Consider the following 26,379-nt stretch of genomic DNA (forward strand, 5'->3'; position numbering starts at 1 on the left):
GTGTGGGATATAGTCAGACCTATCATACATTAAATGTATATATATATCTTTATCATCTATACTTCAGAGGTGTTCTAGTTTGCTAGCTGCTGGAATGCAATATACCAGAAATGGAATGGCTTTTAAAAAGGGGAATTGAATAATTTGCTAGTTAACAGTTCTAAGGCCAAGAAAATGTCCCAATTAAAACAAATCTGTAGAGATGTCCAATCAAAGGCATCTAATAAGTTGCTAGTTTATAGTTCTAAGGCCGAGAAAATGTCCCAATTAAAACAAGTCTGTAGAAAAGTCCAATCAAAGGCATCCAGGGAAGGATACCTTGGTTCAAGAAGGCAGATTAAGTTCAGGGTTTCTCTCAAGTGAGAAAGCACATGGCAAACACAGTCAGAGTTTCTCTCTCAAGTGAGAAAGCACATGGCAAACACAGTCAGAGTTCCTCTCTCATCTGGAAGGGCACATGGCAAACACGGCATCATCTGCTAGCTTCTTCTCCTGGCTTCCTGTTTCATGAAGCTCCCCGGGAGGCATGTTACTTCTTCATCTCCACAGGTCGCTGGCTGGTGGACTCTGCTTCTTGTGACTATGTCGTTCTGCTCTGCTCTCTCTGAATCTCTCGTCTCCAAAATGTTTCCTCTTTTACAGGACTTCAGAAACTAAACAAGACCCACCTGAATGGGTGGAGACATGTCATCATCTAATCCAGTTTAACAACCACTCTCAATTACATCACATCTCCAGGGAGATGATCTAATTACAGTTTCAAACATACAATGCTGAATAGTGATTAGAAGAAATGGCTGCCTTTACAAAATGGGGTTAGGATTAAAACATGGCTTTTCTAGGGGACACACATCCTTTCCAACCAGTACAAGAGGATTTACTACTCTTAAGTTTTATTTCAATGGAAAATTTATGTTTACAGCTTTGTTACAGAGATACAAAGTCCAGTAAATTTCTTCTGTACCTGCTGAATCAGGGCCTGCCATTAGTGAGAAGAAGGTGTATGGAGTGAAAGGAGATTAGTAAGAAACATATTCATTTAGATAAGGTATTGTCTTGCCCTGAGATTGCTGATGTTAAAATTTTATAGCCAAGTTCTCATCATTTGGCAGGCATCCTTTAGTATGTAATTATTTAAATATAGCCCATTATTTTAATTATCTCTAATTAAAAGCACTTTCACATATCAATAGATATTTTAGTGAAAAGGAACTTTGAATTCTTTCCATTTTTTAATACAATCTCGATTTCCCTCTTTAAAGTAATTTAATATGTCAGTAATAAGTCCCAAAGAGTTCCTTTAGATAAGCTATGAATTTTTAAACTAACCTACATTTTTATTTTATTGTGTTACAGAAATAAATGTTCAAAGACTTTTTACTGTGCGTTTTTTGGTGATTTTTCTTTTTTTTTTTTTGCTTTCATTAAGTACTTTTCTTTTATCTGATTATTCACACAACGTTTTCGATGAAAACTAACAACTTCTATTTGGCATTCCATTTCATAATGAGAAGGTGGAATCTACCACGTCTTAATTATCATTATTATTCCATTACTAGGTAGTCATCAGAACCACAAGAATGTGTCCCCGTTATCTGTAGTCACAGTCAGTCATCACCACATGGAATTAATACACAATTAAATTGAGTCACGAATATCCCAATTCAGATACCTCTCTTGAAAAACTGGAGTTAAAAAGGCATTTGGGGAAATTTCAGAATATATTTTTTCTTTGCTGCATTTAAAAAGAGTCCATCAGAAGTTTAAAAACTGATCTATACTTCCTTACCTCTCAACTTTGGAAAATTTTCTCTACTAACATTATCATCAGTTTATTATTCTATCAGAATATATACAGAAGCTCTGAGGGCGGTCATTTATTTGGGTCATAATGAATGAAAGCCCAGCTCACTCACTTTGAAGGCCTTCCTCTACCCCACTTCTCCTCCATTACTGCCTCCATTCTTCCTGCTGTCTGCTTCCTTCTTTCTCTTCTTATTACATTTTCTCTTAATCTAACCGACTCCCCTTAGTTCCGCCTTATTCTCTCCTTGTTGTCTTTCTTTTTGTCTTCCTTTCCCTACTCTTTCTTTGAGTATCACAGTTATCTAGCCACATCTCTAATTTAAGGGACCTTATCCTTTTTATCCCCCATTTTTTGTGAATTATCAGAGTAATTCATGCCCATTACAAAAACTGTGGAAAGCACAAAACAAAAACAGGAGGAAAATGAAAATCATGTGTTATTCCAACATTTAGAAGTAACTACTATTAATTTATTGTTATATTTCATTCATCTTTTTTTAATTTAAAAAGTCTTAAATCAGGATCATATTAATTAGGACATTTTCATTCTAGTGTTTTGGTTTTTTTTAGAAATATTGGGTATAGAATAAAAAATTTAATATATTTAAATAAAAGAGAACATAAAAAGCATGAATAAGGAGCAAGAGATTATCAGAGACTAAGCAGACAAAAAATAAGGCAAATAGAATATTTGGAAATGAAAAATAGACAATCGAAATAAAAAAAACAATGGAAATAATTTAAATTCGTATCTTAATCATATACAAAAATTAACTCAAAATGGATGACAGACCTAAATGTAAAACCCAAAACTATAAACTTAAGAGAAAATCTTTGTGACCTTGGGTTAAGCAAAGATTTTTTTAGATGCGACACCAAAAGCACACACACAAAAAATTGATATTAGATTTTAATAAAATTTTAAATTATGCTCTGTGAGTGACACTGTTAAGAGAAAGAAAGGACAATCACAGAATGGGAAAAAATATTTCAAACACCTATCAGGTTAAGGATATGTAAGTAGACTATATAAAAAATTCTCAAAATTCAGTATGAAAATAATCCAACTTTAAAAAGATATTTCTCCAAAGAAGATCTATAGATGGTGTTCTAGTTTGAAAGCTGCCAGAATGTGATATACCAGGAACAGAGAGGCTTATGAAAAGGGGAATCAAGTTGCAAGTTTACAGTTCTAAGGCCGTGACAATGTTCAAATTAAAGCAAGGCTTTGGATTGTCCAATCTAAGGCATCCACGGAAAGATACCTTGGTTCAAGAAGGCTGATGACATTCAGGGTTTTCTCTTAGCTGGAAAGGCACATGGTGAAGTCTGTTAGCTTTCTCTCCTAGCTTCCTGTTTCATGAAGCTCCCACGGGGACATTTTCCTTCTTCACCTCCAAAGGTCTCTGTCTGCATGAGCTCTTAAAGAGTTTTCCAAAATGGTTCCCTCCTAAAGGGCTTCAGTAAGCAACCCCACCTTAAATGGGTGGAGACACATCTCCATGGAAACCATCTAATCAAAAGTTACCACCCACAATTGGGTGGGTCACATCTCCATGGAAACAATCAAAATGCTCCCACCCAGCAATACTGAATGAGGATCAAAGGACATGGCTTTTTCAGGGTCCACAACAAATTCAAACCAGCACAGATGGTAAATAAGCACTTACAAAGATGCTAAACATCATTAGTCATTAGGTAAATGCATATCACAGTCACAGTGAGACACTATTACACACTCACTGGAATGTCTAATAATATCAAGTGCAAGCAAGGATATGGAACAGTAAAAATTCTCATACTTTGTTGATGGGAATTCAAGACGATGAAGCCCCTTTAGAAAACAGTTTAGAAGTTTCTTATAAAATTAAATAATCATTTGCTACATGCCACAGCAATCCCACTCCTAGCTCTTTAGTCAAGAGGAAGAAAACCATATACCCACACAAAAACCTGTAAGCAAATGCTTATAGCAGCTCCATTCAGAATCACCAAAAACTGACCACAATCCTGTATGTTCTTCAATTGGTGTATGGATAAACAAACTATGCTATATTCACCTATGAAATGGTCCTCAGCAATAAAAAAAGACTAAACTACTGATACTCGCAACCACATGGATGAATTTTTAAACCAAAGCCAGACTCAAATGGCTACAGACTAGGTAATGCAATGGTGGTGCAGTGGCAAAGTTCTCACCTGCCATGCTGGAGACCCGGGTTCAGTTTCCGGAGCCTGCCCATGCCAAAAAAAAAAGAGGCTACAGACGGTTTGATTCATTTACATGACATTTTAGAAAAGACAAAATTATTGTGATATGTGTCTAGTGTTTTATTTTTTACCTCACATTTCATTCTCACCTCTAGTTTATCTAAAATTTTAAATACATCATTGAAAAGAATTTGGGATATCTAGAATGGCAAGATGAAGAAAATGAAAAAAGCTCATACTTTCATCATCCATAGATAATTACTCTTAATATTTTTATCTATTTCTGCTCTTTTATCCTATATATATTTTAAGTTTTAAACAAAGACTGGGTCACACTCTATCTTCATTTTCTAAAATATGGAATTTTTGTGTGAAAATGTACTGCATTTATTCAACACTCACTGAGAACTTACCATGTTTTGGGGGCTAAACAGTGAACAAGAGAGAAAAAGTTTTGCCCTCATAGAGCTTACATTCTAGTGAAGAAGAAAGATAATAAACAAAACTAGACATAGCGTCCTGAGGGATAAGTGCTATGGAGAGAAAGAAAACTTGGTAAGGAGACAAAGACTGATAAAAAGGAAGCTGGCTACTTTGTCTACAGTGGTCAGAGAGGGACTCTCTGAGATGATATTTAAGCAGACCCCACAATAAAAAAATTTTTTTAATTTAAAATCATGTATTATTTTCTGGATTTTGTATCATTTGGGTCTATTTCAGCTTTTTAAATATTTAACTTGTAATTGCTTTTTTTCATTCTAAATAAGTACTTGCTTTTGTTTGTAAGGTTTTCTTCTTATCCTTAAAGAGGGCCCTCAAACTTCATAAGCTGCAGCCATCACACATCACGGATCTGCTCTTGGCAGCACTGTCTGGTAGGAAGGCTGGGAGATTTAACTCCTCAGGCATGCACGGCTCAGCGACCTGTTACCGAGGAAGAAGCGGGGAGTGGTGTTGGGTGGTAGACCTTAGACTCTGCCATGCCAAGGGGGGACCACTGCCTCGGCAGATCAGAGACCCACAGGGCTGTGGAAAAGCACAGAAGTAGATGCACATCCCGAGGGATAAGTGCTCTAGGCAGGTTTAGGGCAGGGATGGCCCAGGTACATCTGAATATGAGGCTTGTAACAGGAGGATGAATTGGGTTGAATATACAACCCAATTGTACACATATGTATTTTTTATTAAAAAAGTTATATGCCCAGATCCTGGCTGTCATTCCACCCTGACAGACTGAGCTTGGTTCACTCAGACTGGTTCTATGGGCTCCCACAACCAACAATCTACCTTCTTCAGACACCTCTTTTTAAAAAAAAAAAAAAAATCATGTCAAGGACTTCTGCAAACGAAATGGCTGCATGCATTCAGATAAACCCCTCTATGCTTTCACATGCTAGCTTATTTCTGGATTTAAGGAATTTTGAAACCCAGACCAATTTCTTTTCATGTGGCAGAAAGTGGAAGGATAGGAAGTAGTTAGGAGGCGACAGGAATTAAAGTCTGGCCCCTGCTAAGGCTTGAACATCCTGTTAGAGCAGACATGTGCCTGGCAGGCTCACAGCCTGGGTGCCAGGCTGAACACCCGATGACATTGAAGCATTTAAAACATCCTACTCTGCATGTCTTACTCACTTTGTGGTCCAGACAAATAGAGTGGTGGTTTCTTGTTGTCTGTGAATCTGAGAACCAAGATATTTGTACGTGCATGAGTCCTGTATTGCAGTGATAATGTGCACAGATTTATGTAAAGAGCTTCCTATTGCGTGGTTTTTAGAAACAGTTTTCAGGAGACTAAAAGTTAGGAAGCAATAGATATTAAGCCACTTTACTTAAAATCATGAAAATTTTCCAAAGTTTTAGGGAATAGTGTTGTTGAGAAAACTTTTTTCTTTCGATTTTTCCAAGTTTTTCCCATCCTTTCTTGATAATAGAAAAGGAAGCTCACTTTATGTACTAGTAAAGCTGACACCTCTCAACCCACTGGTTCTCACTTCTGGTTGTATATTAGAACAACTTAGGGAGCTTTTGAAAATACCAATGCCAGGGCCCCATTCCCAGAGATTCTGGTTCACTTGTTTCTGTTTGTTTGTTTGTTTGTTTTGGGGGGGAGGTTAGCCCTGACAGTTTTTAAAGCACTCCAAATGGTTTAAATGGGCAGCCGGGATGAACGATCATTGCACCTGGGAAAAGATGGAAAAGGAATGGGATCTGTTCCTTCTCCGGAGACTGAAGTAATAGAAAATCCATCTGTGTTGCAGGGAACCCAGCCCCAGGGGTTTCCAGTTTCCAATGACAAGATGCTGTGTTCAGTGAAAGGTATTGTAAGGGACTTGGAGCTAGAGAGAGGAGGGAATCTGGGATCTATGGGGCATTACTCTCAGCTAAGATTGTGAAAGATGACTGTTGTAGAAAGAATGTTCTCTAAGCCAAAATACTTGAAAGAGGAGATATGGCCCAAGAGAACGAGAAAGTTCTCAAAAATGTATTTTCTGACTTTGCAATTGGAAGTGATTTTGGTGAGAAAGGAAAGGAAGACATACATATTTTTAAAAAAGAAGAAAAAAAGCCAATGGGATGGCTCAGACCATAAAGCACATAGAACAAGGAGGACACATATTGGAGACCTCTAAGTAGAGTTCCTGGAGGGCCAAGTGACTGAGGTTTGCAACAAAAAGCTTAGATTGGGGGTGTGAGGGTAGTTCAGTAGTAGAATTCTCGCCTGCCATGCAGGAGACCTGGGTTCAATTCCCAGCCCATGCACTTCCCCAAACAAGCAAGCAAACAAAGAAAGAAAATACAAACCCAAACAAAAATTCAACAAATGGTACTACAATAATGGAATATTCACATGGAAAAAGAATGAAATGTGACCCTGCCATACAGCATACAAAAAAAAAGACAACAAAAGGGCTGCTTTAATTAACTCCAGAGCTGGAGATTCAAGGAAGGAATCACTGCTGGGAGCCAACTAAATAATGTTGACGGATGAGAAAAGAAAGTGAAATGCCACAACTTTTATTTCTGCTTACTCTGTCAAAGAGAATTGGACTAAAAAGGATAGACTGATCTTTGGTTAGAAGGAACTTAAATCCAGGATAGAAAGTTTAACTGAAAAAATATGCAGGAACTGTCAGTAAGTCTTAAAAAAAAAAGTAATTAAAATTAGAATATAGAAGATCAGAGGAACAGAGAAGAATATACAGGATCCAAAACACATTTTGAAATTTGCTATATGTAAAAAGCAGCATTTCTGAAGCAAATTATTCAAAATAAGCAGGGCTAGTGGCTAGTCCTTTTGAAAAAAGGTCAATTTAGATTTCAACAACACATCTAACAATATTCTTCATTGTATCCTTAAGTTTGAAAAAAAATGAGTTAGATATTAGAACAATTAAGTGGGTTAAGAACTTGCTGAATGACTGTGCCTGGGGATGCTGAACTAATGGACTGATGGGGAAATTTCTATCGGCTTGCTACAGGAGTCTATGCTAAACTCTTTTTCAAAATTCTTATTCATATCAAATTTGCAAGTGATACGAAGTTGAGCGTAGAAAACATGTCAGAGACTGAACAGAACCGAAAACATCCTTGCAGGTTAAAACAAAAATGAATTTCTTTTGATCTAGAAAGTCCCTTGTTAACGTATATTAAATAACAGAACTAGAGATAACCATCTCACCATTATTGATGGTAGGAAATAAATATAAATAACCTGTATATATAGGTAATAATACAGATCTGTAAATAAATAACAATATGTACATAGGATTGTACACTCCCAAAATCAACTGGGAGTGATTTTGACCCCCAGAAGCCAATTGGCAAAGTCTGGAGACAATTTTAGTTGTCATGATGGGAGGAGGTTGCTACTGGCATTTAATAGGTAGAAGACAGGATGCTACAACATACAGGATAGTCCCCTACCACAGAGATTTATCTGACCCCAAAATGTCAAGAGTGCAAGGGTTGAGAAACCTTAGTATCCAATGATACAGGAAAGTGTCCAAAATATTTTGTAAAATTTTTAAAAATACTTCATTTGTGTGTGTGAAAAAAATTGCAAAGCTATATTCTAATATATGCAATAGTTTTGGATGAATAGCAGATAATAAGTGATTTAAAATTTCTTACGAATTTTTGAAGTTTCTTGTAACTTAAGTAAGACCTTGAAAATAAGCAAAGAAAAATATGCAATGAAAACCAACTGTCAAAAGATTTGTTTTCTCAGGGAGAAGTGTGAAAAGATTTGGGTGGTTTTTTTTTTTTTTGACAGTCAGCCTACACTCTAGGACAAGATCAATTGAAGCATAACATCTGGAGTGAGGAGGTTCAGTCCTCTCTCCTCTGTACTGGTCAGTTCTCACTGGACTCCAGGGCTGGGCACCACATGTTGGCAGGAATGGAGGAATTGCATGTTTGCATCATGTATATTTGTGCAGAAAAAAATGTGGGCTTTTCCCCCTATTAATTCATTTGGTAGAAACGCTCCAATAAATTGAAAGTTCTCTTAGGTCATGCTGGGTTGATTGTCTCTTTAGGTAAATGCCCAGCCTTTCAGAGTTTCTCTTTATCTCTTTCTCTATATCTTTGGGTGCATGTGTATTTTTTTAACCTGACCCATTTGAGAGTCCTAATACACAGATTTAATGCAAATCCTATTAAAATCCCAGCAAGATTTTTTTGTAGATTAGAAAAATAATTCTAAACATCTATTTGAAAAGGCAAAGGAACTAGGGTAGTGCTCTATTTGCTAGCTGCTGGAATACAATATACCTGAAACAAATCTCCAGACACATCAAACAAAATACCAGACACATCTCCCCTAATCCAGTTTAACAACCACTCTTGGTTGAGTTACATCTCCAGGGAGATGATCTAATTACAGATTCAAACATACAGTATTGAATAGGGATTATTCTGCCTTTACGAAATAGGATTTTGATTAACACATGGCTTTTCTAGGGGACATACATCCTTTCAAAGCAGCCCAGATAGCAAGAAACAATACTGAAAAAAAGATAAATAAAGTGGGAGGAATCAATCTACCCAATTTCAAGACCTATTGTACATCTACAGTAATCAAGACTGGCAGAGGGACAGACATATAGCTCAAAGGAACAGAACAGAGAACCCAGAAATAGACCACACAGATATACCCAATTCATTCTCTTGTTTTTCCTTTTTTTGGGGGTGGGTGGGGGTTGGGGTGGGGCATGATCCAGGAATTGAACCCAGGTCTCCAGCATGGAAGGCAAGCATTCTACCACTGAACCACCCATGCATCCCCCAATTCATATTTAACAATGGTGCAAAAGCAACTCAGTGGAAGAAAAACAGACTTTTCAACAAATGGTGCTGGAGTACTTGGCCATCCCTAGGCAAAAAATAATAATAATAATCTTGACCTAAATGTCAAACCTTATATAAAAATTAACTAAAAATTGGCCATAGATTTAAATATGAAAGTTTAAACTTTTAGAAGAAAACATAGGAGAAAATCTTTAGGACCAGGGCTTGATGATGAGTTCTTAGACATAACACCAAAGGCACAAGCCATAAAAGAAAAAAAGTGATAAATCAGACTTCATCAAAATGAAAAAATTTTGCTCTGTGAAAGACCCTGTTAAGAGGCAGAAAAGACAAGCTCTAGACTGGGAGAAGAATTTGTAAACCACATATCAAACAAAGGATAGTGTATTAGCTTGGGCTCTCTAGAAAAACAGAAATATCCATAGATATAAAATTTATAAAAGTGTCTCATGAACCATGGGAATGTAGAGTCCAAGATCCATAGGGCAGGCTGTGAAGCTGATGCCTCTGATGAAGGGTCTGGATGAACTCCACAGGAGAGGCTCGCCAGCCCAAGCAGAGAGACTGTCTCTTCTGAATCCTCCTTAAAAGTCTTCCAGTGATTAGATTAAATGTAACTCATTGCAGAAGACACTCTCCTTGGCTGATTAAAAATGCAATCAGCTGTGAATGCAGCCAGTGTGATCATGATTTAATTCTATGAAATGTCCTTGTAGCAACAGACAGGTCAGAACTTACCCAACCAGACAAATGGGCACCACCACCTGACCAAGTTGACACATAAACCTGACTATGACAGACAGCAACTAGAATATAAAAAGAACTCTCAAAACTCAGCAGTGGGAGGTTCTAGCTAGAGCAATTAGACAAGAAAAAGAAATAAAAGGTACCCACAATCCAATTTATAGAAAATCCTGAAGAACCAACAAACCTATAAAAGCTAATAAATGAATTCAGCACAGTGGTGGGGTACAATATTAACATGCAAAAATCAGTAGTATTCATATACTAGTAATGAACAATCTGAAGAAGAAATAAAAAAAATTTCATTTACAATATCAACTAAAAGAATTAAATATCTAGGAGTAAATTTGACCAAGAATGTAAAGGACTTGTATGTGGAAAACTGCGAAACACTGCTGAAAAAAATTAATGATCTAAATAAATGGAAGGACGTACTGTGTTCATGGATTGGGAAACTACATTTCATTAAATGTCAGTTCTACCAAAAGTGATAAATAGATTCAACACAATCCCAATAAAAATTCCAACAGATTTCTCTTCAGAAATGGAAAAACTCATCATCAAGTTTATAAGGAAGGGTAAGGGACCATGAATAGCCCAAAAACGTCTTGAAAAAGAACAGAGTTGGAGGACTCACACTTCCCGTTTTAAAATCTAATCACGAAGTTACAGTGATCAAAGCAGCATGGTCTTGGCATGATATATAGGATAGATATATAGACCAATGGAATTGAATTTGAGAGTTTAGGAAAAAAATCTAACATCTATAGTCTATTGATTTTTTAAATATTAAACTTTTTATTTTGAAATACTTAAAAACTTATAGGACAAATACAAAATGATATAAATCTCATACAGAGCCCTCCAACATACCCTTATTCTCCCCTAGATTATCTGATCCACCAATTTTAACATTTTGCCACATTAACCCATAATTTTATCTATCTATTCATTACATTTTTAGTCCATCTATTTACCCATCTATCTGTCTGTCTTTTCATCAATCCATTCTATGAACACCTGAGGGTAGGTTGTATACATCACGCTCCTGGAACACTTAATACTGCCATGTACATTTCCTCAGAGCGGGGATATTCACTTATGTAACTACCTTATATGCCATTATCAAGTTCAAGAAATGTAACACTGATATAAAGCTAAGAGTCTATATTCTAATTTTTTTTCATATATCCCGATAGTGTCCCTTTGAAACTTACCTCCTCCCTTGCTAAATCTGATCCAGAATCATGTATTATATTTAAGTGTCATTGTCTCTTTAGTTGCTTTTTTTTTGTAAAAACATATATACAACATAAACATTCCCATCTCAACCACTCCTAAACATACCATTCAATGGGATTAACAACATTCACTTTGTTACAGTACCCTCACCAGCCTCCATTACTAAAACCTCCCCATCTCCCCAAACAGAAACCCTACACCCATTTGCATTAACTCCTCATTCCCCCTGCTGCCCCACACCTGGAAATCTGTTCTCAAAATTTCTGTCTCTAGGACTTTGCATATTCTTCTAGTTACTATGGGGCTTAAACTTAACATCCTAAGTCTGTAACAATCTCATTTATTTTGGTACCAACTTTGCTTCAATAGTATGCACAAACTATGCTCCTATACTGCTCAATCTCCCAAACTTAGTGTAGTTTTTGCCACAAATTACATTTTTATACATTATAATTTCTCATTACATTTTATGCAGTTGCCTTTTAAATCCTGTAAGAAGTAAAAAGTGGAGTTTACAAACCTAAAATACAATAACACTGACATTTACATTTACCTGTATCATCACCCTTCCCAGAGATCCTTATTTCTTCATGTGGCTTGATCTGTTGTTTATTGTTCTTTCCTTTTAACCTTCAGAACTCTCTTAGCATCTCCTGTAGGGTTGTTCTAGTGGTTCTAGTGGTTCTAGTGGTGATGACTTATCTGGGTATGCTTCATCACTAACTCATTTTTTTTTCTAACTCATTTTTGAAAGACAGTTCCAGATGCAGAATTCTTGGTTAGCAGATTTTTGCTTTCAGCACTTTAAACATGTAATCTTATTGCCTTTTTGCCTTCCTGGTTTCTAATAAGAAATAGGCACTTAATCTTATTGAGGCTCATTTGTATATGATATGTTGCTTCCCTATCATAGCTTTCGAAGTTCTCTCTTTCTCTTTGCCATTCATTATTCAGATTATAATATGCCATGGTGTGGGCCTGTTTGGGTTTACCCTGTGTGGAGTTTGTGGAGGATCTTGGATGTGCTTATTCAAGTGTTTTGTTATATTTGGGGAGTTTTCAGCCATTATTTCTTTGAATATTCTCTCTGCCCCTTTTTCTTTTCTCCTTCTGAGACTCCTAAAATGCATGATTTGGTATGTGTGATGGTGTCCTGTGGGTTCCCAAGACTCTGCTCACTTTTTTCATTCTTTCTTCTGCTCCTCAGACTGGATGATTTTGGTTGTTTTATCTTCAAGTTCACTGATTCTCTTTTCTGCCAGCACCAATCTGTTGTTGAATCCCTCTAAGAATTTTTAATTTCTGTTACTGTGATCTTCAGCTCTGTTTCGTTTTCATAATTTCCATCTCTGTATTGATATTCTCTTGGTGTTCATCTATAATTTTTCTGATTTCCTTTAGATCTTTGTCCATGTTTTCCTCTAGCTCTCTGAGTGTATTTAAGACCATTTTTAAAAAGTCTTTGTCTGGTACGTCACAGGTATGATATTCTTCACTGATAGTTTCTAATGATTTAATTTTCCTTTCTTCCTAGGCTGTACATCTTGTTTCTTTGTGTGTTTTATAACCTTTTTGAAACCTGAACATTTTGGTATTTTAATGAAATTTAGGCTCTAAGGTACCTGTTCTTTAAGGTTATATCCAACTAGTGTTATGACAGAGCTTACCTTGAATGCCAGGAGCTCACCAAAAAATAAAAAGGGGGGGGGGGGAACCCACCTTTCCCAGTCTTTTCAGATTGACCTGTGCAGGGGGTCTCCTTTAGCGCTTATCCATACATATGTCTTGGGCATATGCATGTGGCCTTGGGGATTCCCTTGTTTATATGGTTTCAAATGTCCTCTTTTCTCTAGGAAAGTTTCCTCACTATCTGGACACTACGCTGTATGTCCTACAGCCAGCAATCCATTCACCCAGGAAGCCACTTAACTGCTTTCCCGCAACATTCGGTAGGAGAGGTGAGCTGCTTTCTACTTGCTGGGCAAGTTCCAAGATGGTGAGTCCCTCCAGCCACCACATGCACATGCACAGATGGGGCCAGACATGCACGTTCTCAGTATGTGCATGAGTGTTACTCTGCTCCCCAGAGAACCAGAGCCAGGAATCTGCACTGGGAGCAGGGTCCAGCTTAGGGCTGAGCCAGTGAGGGGGATAGAAGGGTCAGTCAGAGCACTACGAGAAGTTACTGCTTTTAAGTAGCCCTTTTCTTTATTTGGAACTTGTCTTAATCTGCAGTCCTTTAACTGTTGTTTTTGGAGTTTGAGAAAGATGTTTCTGCTAGTTCTTGCAGTTGTTCAAAGATTCTGTGTGGGATGGAGCCCTGAAATGTCTCACTCCACCATCTCAATGTAGGTCTATGGCTTTCTGATTTTTGACAAGCATGCCAAGTCCACTCAGTGGGGAAAAAATTAGCCTCTTCAAATGGTGCTGGGAAAACTAGATACCTAAATGAAAAAGATTGAAGATGGACCCTTACCTCATACCACATACAAGAATTAATTCAAAATGGATCTAAGACCTAAATATAAGGACCAAAACTATAAAACTCATGGAAACAAACACAGAGAAGCATCTTCAGGACCTTGTGTTAGGCAATGGTTTCTTAGCCTTTACACACAAAGCACAAGCAACAGAAAAAACAGATAAATGAAAGTTCATCAAAATTAAAAACATTTGTGCAGCAAATAATTTCATCATGTAAGTAAAAAGATGATCTGCAGATTGGGAGAAAATACATGGAAACAACATATCTGATAAGAATTTAATAACCAGACTATATAAAGAAATCCTACAATTCAACAACAAAAAGGTAAACCACTCAATTTTAAAATGGGCAAAAGACTTGAATAGGCATTTCTCCAGAGAAGATACACAAATGGCCAAAAAGCACATAAAAGATGTCCAGTATGATTAGCCATTAGGAAAATGCAAATCAAAACCACAATGAGATAGCATTTCAAACCCACTAGAATAACTACTATTTAAAAAATACACAACAGAATATAATATGTTGGAGAGGATGTGGAGGAATAGAAATACTTGTTCATGGTTGTGGGAATGTAGCTGCTGTGAAAAACAGTTTGGCAGTTCCTCACAAAATTAAGTAGAGAATTACCATATCAACTGGCAATCCCACACCTAGGTATATCCCCCAAAGAATTGAAAGCAGGGATTTGAATAGATATCTGCACAGTGATGTTCATAACAGCATTATTCACAATTGCCAAAAGAGGGAAGCAACCCAAATGTTCTGGTACATACAGACCAACAGAATATACATAATATGGTACATATATACAACGGAATATTATTCAGCTATAAAAAGTTCAGATACACGTGCCAACATATGTGAACCTTGAAGACATCATGCTGAGGGAAATAAGCCAGACACAAAAGGATAAACATTGTATGATCTCTCTGATACAAAGTAACTAGAAGCAACAAATTCATAGAGTCAGAACCTAGAATACAAGTTATCAGGAGCTGGGAGGGGGTAGGGAGTGGGGACTCAATGCTTAATTGGTACAGAATTTCTGTTTGGGCTGATGGAAATGTTCTGGTAATGAATGGTGGTGATGGCAACACGATATTGTGAATATAATTAACACTTCTGAATTACGTATTTGAATGTGGTTAAAAGGGAAAATTCTAGATTGTATATATGTTACTAAAATAAGCATTTTTTAAAAACCCATAGGACTGCACAATACAGTGAACCCTTAATATAAAGAACAGACCATAGTAAACATAATCATAATAACATTGTTTCATCAATTGTATTGCAAGATGTGAATAATAGGAAAAACTATGTGTGAGGTTGGGGGTTGATGGGAACTCTGTATTTTCTGCACGATTTTTCTGTAAACCTACAACTTCTCTAAGAAAAATAAATTAAAAAAATCTCAAGAGTAAAAAAGAAATCCAATTAGAAAATGGACAAAAGATATGAAGAGACATTTCACTGAAAAGGATGTATAGATGGCAAATAAGCACATGAAAAATACTCAACAAAAATATAAGATGTATTATAGGCATTAGCTTATACAACTGTGGGGATGGACAAGTTTGAATTTTGAAGAGCAGGATCAAGCTAGGGACTCCAATGAATGTTTTCAATGAATTCTCTAGGAGAAAGTGGCTGGCTGAAGTAGAGGTGGAAATTCTTCCTTCAAACTGCTGAAATCATCAGTTTTCCTTTAAGGCCTTCAACTGATTAGATGAGACTTCTCTCATTGCTGAGGGCAATCTCTTTTTTTGACTGCAGAGGTAATCAGCCATAGATACGATCAACACAATGATGATTTAAATACACAAAATATCCTGACAGTAACAATCAGGCCAGTGCTTGCTTGACCAAACAATTGGACACCATAACCCGGAAAAGTTGACACATAAACTTAACCATCACAGTCCACCCCTTGTCAACTTGGCACCCATACACATCTCCTTAAACTGTAGTGAATCACTAAATAAAAATTGTAACAGTCATATTTTTGCCTAACAATATTCAACTGTCCTTCATACAGCCAAAAGGTTACACAAAAACCACCAGAAATGAAAACTGAAAATTAGTTTCCTCTTAACTCACATACTTACATCCTGCAGAGAAATCAGCCCACTTAACTCACATACTTACATCCTGCAGAGAAATATCCTGGGATATGCAGGATCCCAGGAACAGAAGCAGGTTAGGATAGGTCTTGAGTGGGGTCTTGGGGAGGGATCTGCACTCATCAATGAACCCCAAATGTGGGAAACTAAAGAGATGCCATAGTACTCGCTCAGTCTTCAGAGAATTCCAGAATTTGGGCATGGGGAAGAAGGGGGTGGGAGTGGAGGAAAGGAAGTCTGTCAGCAGAGGCAACTGCCCAGAGCTGGGATGAAGTTGCTTGTGTCATGCCCAAAGTCACAGCCAAACATAACACATCCTGAGAAATGCCCTGTAATAAAGCAATTCTGCAAAAAAGAGAAGGAAGTGAAGAGGGTGCCATTTGTTGGTGTTTTCCAAGTCCTCACACAGAAGCCAGTCTAGGAAAATCTAATCTTTGAGGCTGAGAAATGGACAGAAAGAAAGCCCTCCACCTTGGAGGCAGTCACCATTGCTTCTCGGACAGGAAGATGTCTTCATTTGGTACAGTAAAAAGAAAAAAGAAAAATTAACTCACAGCCCATATTTTCCTCCTACAAAAAGCCATCAAGGAAACACATGTACATGCACACGTAGCTCTCTCACATGGTACCCAACACCCTTGTGTCAGGGTTAAACGACTCTTTATGTGACAGTGTATGGTACCCAATGGAAGCTCAGAAAATGTTTGTTTAGATGATGTTGAAATGTATGGCTCTTTCTTTCATGTCCATTCACCCAGTGAATGGAAGTGGGTGCTTAGGGGCAAAGGAAAAGTCTAAATTGGCAGGGGGCAGAGGTGGGGGACAAGAGGAAAGTTGGAAAACTTGCAAGAATGAGGGCTCTCAAAACCTTTTACTTCACTTAATGGAGCTGCTGTGTGGCAGCATCAAGGTCAATACAACCACGGAACTCAGAGGCTCTGTGTGGTTCTTATTCTCCTTTTGAGGAGGATAAGTCTAGACATCCTAACCTCTAGAACCCAGATCTAGAGAGGTAACTGGAATGAGGCTGGACCACCCTCTACCACCACCACCACCCCCCCAGAGAAACAGCACTGAAAAGCCACAGCACTGGGAACACAGGGTTGTGAGTCATGCTGAGATGCAGGAAGCACGGAAGACTAGTGAGAAATATGAGTTAGGAAAGATACATAGCACAGCAAAAGGCCAAAGGAGGGGCCAGAGCAGAGCAGGGACCTAGAAGCAGCATCCATCCATGGAGAATGTGGTGGGAGGGTTTGGGGGTTCCTGCGGTGGTGGTGGTGTGGGGGAGCTGGTTAAAACCTTACATCTGCACACCAGTGTATGACACCCATGTCCCCCGTGCTGTCCCTTCCAGCCCATGTGCATAGCAAGCAGCCTGCACATCACCCACCCCCACCCCGTGCCACTCTAGATGCCCCGTGCAGCCAGCCCTTCCATGATATGGCAACTTAATTTTCTCTAAAGAGACTGGAGGAAAGGGACAGAGAGCAAGCAAATGACGATGAGACAGAGAGAAGGAGGCAAGGAAGGGAGGGAAAAGAAGAGAAAAGCCAGAGAGAGAGTCTGAGAAAAAGAAATATGCCAGTGGGCTCCAGGAAAACACATCAAAATTGAAATCACAATGATCCAGAAGAGCTAATGCTTGGTTACCATTTGCTTCTCCAGTATCATATTTTCCCTTATCACCTTAATGACTTTCCTCTCAGTAGCTAGTCACGTTTCAGTTTCTGACAGACTATTTAGTGTTCTTATTTCCCTGTTCTGCTTTCCAGTGACTGGTAAGAGGTCAGCACGCCAAACCCCATCCTCCACCCAGGCTGGAGGCAGTCAGGTCACTGCAGCGGGACTCTCCCACCTCCCACAGAGCACATGGGACGAGGGAAAACGCATATCCATTTGCTAGGCCACGGGAGAGTTCACACTGTGCCTGTGAAAATAACCCATACTGCCGAACAATTGGTTTAATTTTATTTCAAAATTGTACAAAATGGCCATAAGTGGCTATAAAAAACGTTGTCTTTGGAATATACGGAAATTCCAAAATAACAACAAAACAGGTATCATTCACAGTGTAATGGAAAAACTTTCTCTGAGGCAGAAACTATAATTCTTCCTTCTTTTTCCCCAGCCTTTCGTGGTCTCCCTCCCGGAGGGTTCGAATAAAATTGGTAAAGCCCAATTCCTGAAGGGAAGGGGGAAGGGGGGAAAGAGAAAAAGGAAAAGAAGGAAGTTAGTTCCTGAGCAGGACGCGCGCCCCATCTCCTCCCTCCCCCTTTCTGGACCTCTGCCGCTGACTCCTCTGGTCAGACAGGAGTGGACCCAGGCAGTGTGGACAGACTGCCAACACAGGGAGGGCCTGTGACACAGCACAGCTCGGCTGCCTGCTGCTGCTCCTTCACGCAAAGGCCAGTCCTGACGAGCAGGCAAGGAAACGCCACACCAGGAATCTCCCCAGGTCTGGGGACAAGGCTTCTGTGACCACCCTTGAGGCTCTCTGCCCGCAGTGTCAAGATTCAGCCAGGCCCAGGCCCCTGTCCTCATAGCTCCGACTGCAATGGCACACGGGCCAGCTAACCTGTGTGGGTTCTGGGATGACCGGAGAGGCTCTTCCCCCAGGACTGTTTCCCTGCTCTCCGCAGACTCAGCCCAGGGAAGACGCCTTTCCCCGACTTACCGTCCGATCGCTGTCATACTTTTCTAGAAGCTTCCCATAGTGGTAGTAGTGGAAGGTGGGGTAGGCCTTGACGGCCTCCTGCTGGCACAGATCCTGGTTCCTGTCTCTGACGCAGTCAACAGCGGCACAGGCAATCTACAGGGCAGGAGAGAGGGTGGTCGGCCGGGCACCTGTGGCCTGAGGCCTGCAGGCCCGGGACCCCTCTCTCTGCACACAGACGGCGCTTCTCGCCCGGCAACCTCAGGTCACGTGCTTTCTTTGACTTTCCCCCGCAGTGAACTGCACCAAAGCATACTTTTTTTTACTCCCAAGGCAGATGGGTAAGGTTAAGGGACTCTGCTTGGAGCACTTCAGGTATAAAATCAAGACTATAATGACCATAAAGGAAATCATGGCGTCACCGCATTTGTCGGGACCACAGGTTTTGGGATGCTTTCAGTGAGGCACTGCGGGATCCATTCAGTCATCAACAAATATTTCCTGAATAGCTGCTCGGGAAGGCAGGATAGGACCCAGGTTAACACAACAGCTTTGAAGTCAAGTTCCCCAAATTCAGAGCTCAGTTTGGTCACATATTAAAACTTGAGGAAAATTCGCCTAGATTTTAGTGCCTTAATTTCCTCATCTGTAAAATGGGTATAATATCAATACCTAGATTATGGGGATACTGAGGAGTCTGAGTAAGAGAATTCAGGTAAAGCACATCAGCACAGGCCTAGCACAGGGCTGATGGTCAGTCAGTGTTATGTGTTGTTACAGTCACCCCTCCTGACCCTGTATTTAGGCTCTGTCCCTGCTAGAAGCTCAGTGTGTCTGGTCGGGGGGGAGCTGGATAAACAGACAATTCCAATGCAGTGAGACAGGAGGTATGACAGAGGTGGTCCAGGGTGCCAACAGAACCCGGGGGGTGGAGGGAGCAAAGGCTCTCTGCAGGAGAGAATAAAAGTTCCAGCCAGGGGAGAACAGTCCAGAAACCAGAGGAAAGTCAGTCTGACTGAAGCAATCAGAGCTTTCTGTCAGAAACAGTTTCCCAAACTGGCCATGGGCCTCTTGTTGCCCATCCAACAACATCCACATGCTGCATGGCTTTTCCTTATTATTTAGTGTTCTTTCAAAATAAGAGGGGATAAAGCAGAAATGGGGACCTTTTCTTCTACTCAGGGTCACGGACCTGAAAGGAGGGAAAGGGATTACCTAATGGCAGAGGAGGAGAAGGGACAGATTCTGAGGGGAGTCCTCTCATCAGACACCTCCTCCTGCAACCCTACTATGTGACGAGCCTGTCCCAGGTGCTAGCGACACAATGGTGAGCACGACCAGGTCCAGTCACCAGGCATGGACATCCTGCGGGACAGTTAGATCACGTGACAAGTAAGATCACGTGAGAGCCCGCCTGAGGAGCACCGAGGGTGATTCGAGAATCACCCACATAAACCAGAGGGGCTGCTTCACACAGCATGGCCGGGGTGCCTGTGGTCAGGGAGACTGACCTGAGACCTGAGCGTTGAGAAGGAGGCCGCCTGCCAACTGGAGGCCTGGGAAAGAGCGTGTGAATGGAAGGACCAGCATACGCTTGGACCTGTGAGCGAGGGTGTTGTCTCTGAGGTCTGAGGTCCACTGAGGAATCCAGACTAACTCTTACTGTGCCTTGAAATGTAAAACGGCTGAATGATCACAATTACCAGTTCTCTGGCTGCTCATCACTCACATTTGAATGGAGGCCCTTTCCAGGTAGGAGAGCCCTGCAGACCACCCAACAACCACGTTTACTGGTCGCTTACTTCCTGCCCCAGCTGAGTTGGGGCTGCTGTTCTGTGAGCTGCGGGATGGACAGGCAGAGCCAAGATCTAGCGATGGCATCCCCCCCACCAGCGTCGTGCTTCTCCTCCAGCTCCTCCCTCACGCTCCCCTTCTGCCTCGGCAGCTCCATGATGCTCCATATACTCAGGCTTTCTTAGAGCAGAGTTTGCAAACCGGCTGCATGCAATCCATATCTGGCTCTCAGCATTGTTCTATTTGGTCCATGCAGAATTTAAAAAAAAAAAAGAAATTTGAATTTGCTGCCAACACAAGGAAAAAAAAAAAAGCCAGAAGATTCGTCAGCACTTGCCCCTGCATTCCCACTGGCCACAGCTGGCTGGAGCAGAGGACAGCGGGCTCCGTGAGGCAGGTGAAACTTGCCGTTCACCAGGGACTCACACAGCCCAGCTCACTCAGGCTGCCCCCAGCTCGCCCTCTCAAGCACTTTCTGAATTATTTAGAAACAGAGAGTGGCTGTGTCTCTGGCCGTCCACAGGGTTCGATTTCTCGAGGTGGGTGCTGGACACCCGCCCAGGGGAGTCCACCCTGCCTCCGCACACCGGGCAGCCGAGAGCCTCCCGTGCCCAACACATCAGAGTGTTAGATGAGCTCTGTGCGGGGCTGCTGCTCTCCCTACGTCTACTTTAAATTAGGAATTTAATTTGTATACATGCCCTGCAGCTGTTGAAAACACAGTATAGGGTTTTATAAATCTACTAAATTAAAATATATACTGACTTTGAATCACCCAAACTAGCTGCCAGTGGCATACCAAGAACGCTACTTACAGCTGCAATGACTCAATTTCTATAGGAGAAGAGGCGACAAGTTGCCTCCTGCCCTGAAGGCAGCCAGCTTAGACTCTTTAGAAACAAGGCAGCAAATAAAGGTCTTCTCATCTATCCCAATTTCATCCTTCTGAAAGCTTTGCCCCCTTTACAACCACTCAAGATCTGCAACTCAGAATGCATGCCTCCCACTTCTAGATTTGTTCTACAGACTTAGCGTGAGTTTCTGGCGCCCTGCCCGGGTCCCTGCAGACCAGCGCCTGCCACCAGTACTTGCCTCTCTTGGCCTAAGGGCTCCTGCAGGAGCTGAAGGGCAAGGCCCTGGGCACAGGCCCTCAGCCAATGATGGACAGGAGATGGAGGACAAGTACCCGGGCGTCCTTGACCTTCAAATGGGATAACTCTGTGGCATGATCCCCGGTGAGGTCTCCAGTGGGACAGAGAATCCTGCTTTGGCTTCCTTTCTCTTCCCATCTAACTTCCTCAGTCCCCTTTGGTGCTTTCTGAAATCACCTCCCAAGGAAACTACCTGCACTGGATTTCTAGGCCCGGGGTCTGCTTCTGGAAAACTCAAACTGGGACACTGCCTGCTTACTCAGTTCTGACTCTGCCCCTTTCCAGCTGGGTAACTCTGGCTCTAAGATCAACTTCCTCATCTGTAAAATGGGGATAGTAACGTGAGGACAACATGGCGATGCTTTTACAGTGTTATGTGTAAAGAGCTCTCAGTAAAAGACAAATAGTTATTCTTCTTCATTCAGTCAACATTTACAAAGGTATCAGGTGTGAGACTGCAGGGAATTCAAAGACAAAGTCCCTGTCCTCAAGGAGCTTTCAATCCTGGTGGGTGGGTAATTACACAAATCCGAGGGACTGTATATGACATGGTCAGAGTTAAACTAGAGATGTGGCCAACCACAGGAGGTGAGACCCTGAGATGCCCTTCACACCTGGCCAAAGGCTGTGCACCGGCCCCACCCACCGAGCTGAGGTCATGGGGATGGGCACAAGGCAAGCCCCTCCTTGCCAGACCCCCTGGCACTGCCCCTGCCCTATGCCCCAGCCTTCCATCGCCAATCCTCGTCCTCCAGGGCCCTTTCAGTACCACCACCTACTCCAACACCGGCCATGGGCAGCCTTTTCTATACCCAGAGTGTCAACAGATAAAGGCCCCCATGTGAGTTCTCGGGAGGGAGTGGAGGCACCAGAGCAAAATATGAGCTGCCTCACACAGCTTTATTGATTCAGGAAAATAAATCTCTGCAGGAGCTAATATTGACTTTGGCTATGAAAATGGAGTGAACAACCAACTGCATATCGATTGGGGAAGGAACAGAGACTGGCTTCTGGGTGGGGAGGAAATGAAATTCCGACTAAAAGGTGGCATCATGGGGCATCAAAAAGAAGTGGGATAGGGTGCACAGGTGGTTCAGTGGTAGAATGCTTGCCCTCCACACGGGAGACCCAGGTTCGATTCCCGGACTATGCACCCCGCTCCCCCAAAATAAAGAAGTGGGAGGCAGGAGACGCAGTTCTGGTTGACAGTAACTTGCCAGGCATCCCGGACAAGGGACACATCCCTACGGGCCTCGACTCTCCATGTGTAAAAGGAGAGGCCCGAACAGGTCAGCAGCAGCCAGTACAAGTGCCAGCTCTTAAAAGACACAAAAAAAGTACAAGTGCCAGCTCTTAAAAGACACAAATTCCCGGAACCAACCCCCGGAGAGGCTGATCTGAGCATTCAGTACAGCACCCGGAAATCACAGCACCTTGCCAGGAGCACAGAATGGGCACCGGCAACTTTAGTGCCCCAAGTTGGAGAGAAGGGATGGGAAGGGATGCCCCCACTTCTCTGCTGTTACTGGTGGCACCTCCAGAAATCCCAGAACTGCCAGCTGTGTGAGTGCACAGAGAAGCTGAGAAGTGTGCTCCTAAAACAAGTGATGGTGCTCCCTGGCTTGGAGTAAAGAAGTTGGATGGAGGGATGGAAGGAATAAGAGAAAGGGAGGGAGAGAGAGAAAAGACCAACAACATCACTGGCCCAAGTTAAGGTGATTAACCAAAGGCCTTTCAGTGCTTAGAGAAGAAGGTCACCACGGAAATGGGGGGACTTGTGCATCAGCAGAGGGGGCTGAGGAAGAGGAAGTGTGCCTTGGCTGCTTTTTTCTTGGATGGCCAGCCTGGCCCCATAGGTGCTGATGTGGCAGAGGTACCACGTCCAATGTAGGGTCATCTCCTCCAGGGCTTCCCTGGGCACCTCAGCCAGACCATGTTCCCCAATGCTGGGCTCCCAGCATGGGTGGGAAAGCAAGCCCAGGCTCTGCGCCCCATAGTGACACCCTTGGGCCTCCTTCACTGACAGCCAGGACCCATGGAGACCGAACACCTGAGGGGCAGGGAGACACACGCGCCTCTGTCATTCTCCTGCCTGGGGGGATGGAGGTGACGTGCAGTGTCTGCTGTTCCAGTCCTGGCTCTGGGGGACCAAGCCCTTCAAACCAGTGCGCAGATGGTGGGCCTGGCGGCCTGGCTGTGTTGCACGTCCTGGAACTCCCTGAGCGGCAGAGGTGGGGAGAGAGGCAGGACATGGGAGGTGCAGAGCCCCTTCCTGCCAAATCCCTCTCAATGCGGGCCAAGTGGCAAAATGTCTCTGGTCCTCATAGGCTCTCCTAGAGGGAGTGAGGGGTACCTCAGGAGCACAGCCAGAGTTTGTGGGTGACAGCAGGACTCCCTGAGTCCAGAGAAGGTCCCAAGATCTGGGTCTAAGTGGGAAACTGACCCCTAGTTTGTCCCCATTCTCCATCCACACGCCTGCCCCCCAAACTAGCTTCTTCACACATCACCCCTGTACGGTTCTCATGAGTCCACCTCTGCCCATCCTTCAAGGTCGATTCAAGGGCATCGCAGCATCTGTGTCACAGGCCCAGAAGGTACCTGCAAGGCCTGACCTCCTTTTGGATATAATCCAAGCCTGGCTACTCAGCTCCCGCCCAGCAGAGAACTAACAGTCTTTGCCCCAGGGTGAAAATTTATCTCTGCTCACCTGTGCTTTTTGTACCCAACAACATCTGCCCTTCCCTGCCTTGGCTGAACCCCCAATCTTGCTGCCCCAACTGTCTGGCCTAGACCAGGCCGAGCATCCAGGACTCTGTTTGCTTTGCTGTCTGGGGCTATTCCCTGCCAGCCTGTCCTGGCCCAGCTGGAGAGGATCCCACCAAGACCTCAGGGACAGCGACTTTGGGCCTGGGTGTGGGTGGCGAGTGTCCCCACAGGACTGGCTGTTCTGGAGACCTCTTAGGTGAGAGGCTCCTACAGCTGAACGCCGGGGCTGGGAAGGATCCTGGTGATCATGTAGGTTGGCACTTTACAGAGAAGGGAACTCAAGGCCTGGGGAGTTAACATGGCAAAGCAACTCTCCATGCCCACATAATTCAGTAGCAGTTAAGAGCCACATTCCCCTCAAGTTTTGGACTTTTTTTTGCCCCTGTGCAGGTAGCAGCCCCCGCTGCCCTGGCTGCCAGCAGCCACCCCTCCACCACTCTAATCCACTCTGCAGCTCTAGGTTGTTAATTTTATGCTTCATCAGTCGGCAGCTGCAGGAGTCTTTTGCTTAGGCAGGGTGACGCTTCACTGGCCCAGCTCTGTTCTCCTCCACCGTGGCCTCCTCCAGTTGACTTTTGTTGGATTTTCTATTTGTCTTTTTAATTATATAAGTAATGCATGACTACAATCCTACTGTAAAAAGGCTTAAGCACTAAATAAATAAAACAGATGAGTCCTTTCACCATCCCCCATCACCCAAATAACTGCTGAAATGGTTCAGTATATCCCTTTCAGTTGATTTTGCAGCATCAACCCCAGCTAGCTTTACTGTTGTCTCACGAAAAGAATGTCCTGGTTCTGAAAGAAACCCTTGGCCTCTGGAGAAATGTACCCATTTGGGGAAGGGGACCTGAAGGGGAGGGGGCAAGGTGTAAGAATCAGTGGCAGGGCAAAGCTGGTGACAGGGTGAGGGAAAGCGTGGTAGCCTTACCTTTCGGTCGTCTTTGAAGACGTCAGCAGTGGCAGTAAAGTGTGGAATGACCTTCTTACAGTGGGGACACCCTGCACAAGAGAAGACACTTGATGGAATGTCACCCACCTGGGGGTCAGGTGGGAGGGGCCAGGGGCACTTCCTGGAACCTCTGCTGGGGCATTTCCAGGAGTCTGTCTCCACCCAGCCAGATGCAGGGGCTCCCCTGTTCCCCACGCCCTGCCCACATGACGGCCAGGGGCCCTAGGTCAGCCTGGCCCCCCAAACCACCCCCACATGTCTGCCTATGGGTGAGGGCTGTGTAGGACACTGGGTACCCTCTTGCCCGGAGCCATCCATCATAGGAGGCCAGGGATGGGGATGGAAGGGGGGCTGGTCGGTGCGGCCTGGCTCTGCAGGCTCCTTCCACACAGCAGCTGCAGTCCTAGCCAGCGAGATCCTGAACATGCAAGTGGAAGAGGGCTTTGGGCTTAGAAAGGAGGATCCATGCCCAGGCTTCTCCAGGCCTGTAACAAACCCCTTTCTCTTGCTCAGGTGACAGTGGCAAGTTCTTCACATGGTGGCTTGGAGGTTCAAGCCACAGAAAAACACATTTCTTTCTTAATTCATTCCTGTGGATATGAACCCTTGTAAACAGGACCTTTTGTGGATGTTATCTGTATTTAAGATGTGGCCAAGTGAATCAGCTTGGGTCTTAATACTTCATTGGAAGCCTTATAAAGAAGGCCAGCCAGCATTAGAAGCTCTGGGGAGCAGCCAGAAGCTGGGGGTCACTGGAACCGGAAAGGGAAGGAAGACAGTGCCATGTGCACTGCCCAGTGACAGAAAAGCCGAGGAACCCCTGAGACCGCCAGCCAGCTGGAAGATACTGAACCAGGAAGGAGGTAAGCCTTCTAGTCTCCGAAACTGTAGGTCAAAAAATTCCTGTTGTTAAGCTGATCTATTGTATGATACCTGTTTCAGCAGCTAGGAAACTAAGACACTCCATTCCGTGTCTGAGAGAAAGCAGGACGGGAAAGAGGAGAAGTCAGGGACAGCCACTTTCCCTGAGCCCTGCTGCTCAGTCTTTGCTGCTCATTTCCACATCCCTAGCAACTCCCAGACCCCAGACTGTCGGCAGTCAACCAGGCCCCGTGTCCTCACGCTGTCCTCCATTC

General features: G+C 42.8%; 1 protein-coding gene across 1 annotated transcript in view; it reads right to left on the bottom strand.

The window, feature by feature from the left end:
- Window positions 1-17,878: 17,878 nt before the first annotated feature.
- The window catches only part of PDIA5 (protein disulfide isomerase family A member 5), a 97,807-nt gene continuing 89,306 nt past the window's right edge, over window positions 17,879-26,379 (bottom strand). The window contains exons 15-17 of the mRNA XM_077118138.1: window positions 25,223-25,293; window positions 18,602-18,736; window positions 17,879-18,109 (exon numbers count right to left, since the gene is read on the bottom strand). Coding sequence (XP_076974253.1) covers window positions 18,029-18,109; window positions 18,602-18,736; window positions 25,223-25,293 — 287 coding nt within the window. The 3' untranslated portion in view covers window positions 17,879-18,028. The remainder of the gene's footprint in view (window positions 18,110-18,601; window positions 18,737-25,222; window positions 25,294-26,379) is intronic.

The sequence above is a fragment of the Tamandua tetradactyla genome, chromosome 10 (genome assembly GCF_023851605.1).
Source record: "Tamandua tetradactyla isolate mTamTet1 chromosome 10, mTamTet1.pri, whole genome shotgun sequence".
Classification (NCBI taxonomy): Eukaryota; Metazoa; Chordata; class Mammalia; order Pilosa; family Myrmecophagidae; genus Tamandua; species Tamandua tetradactyla.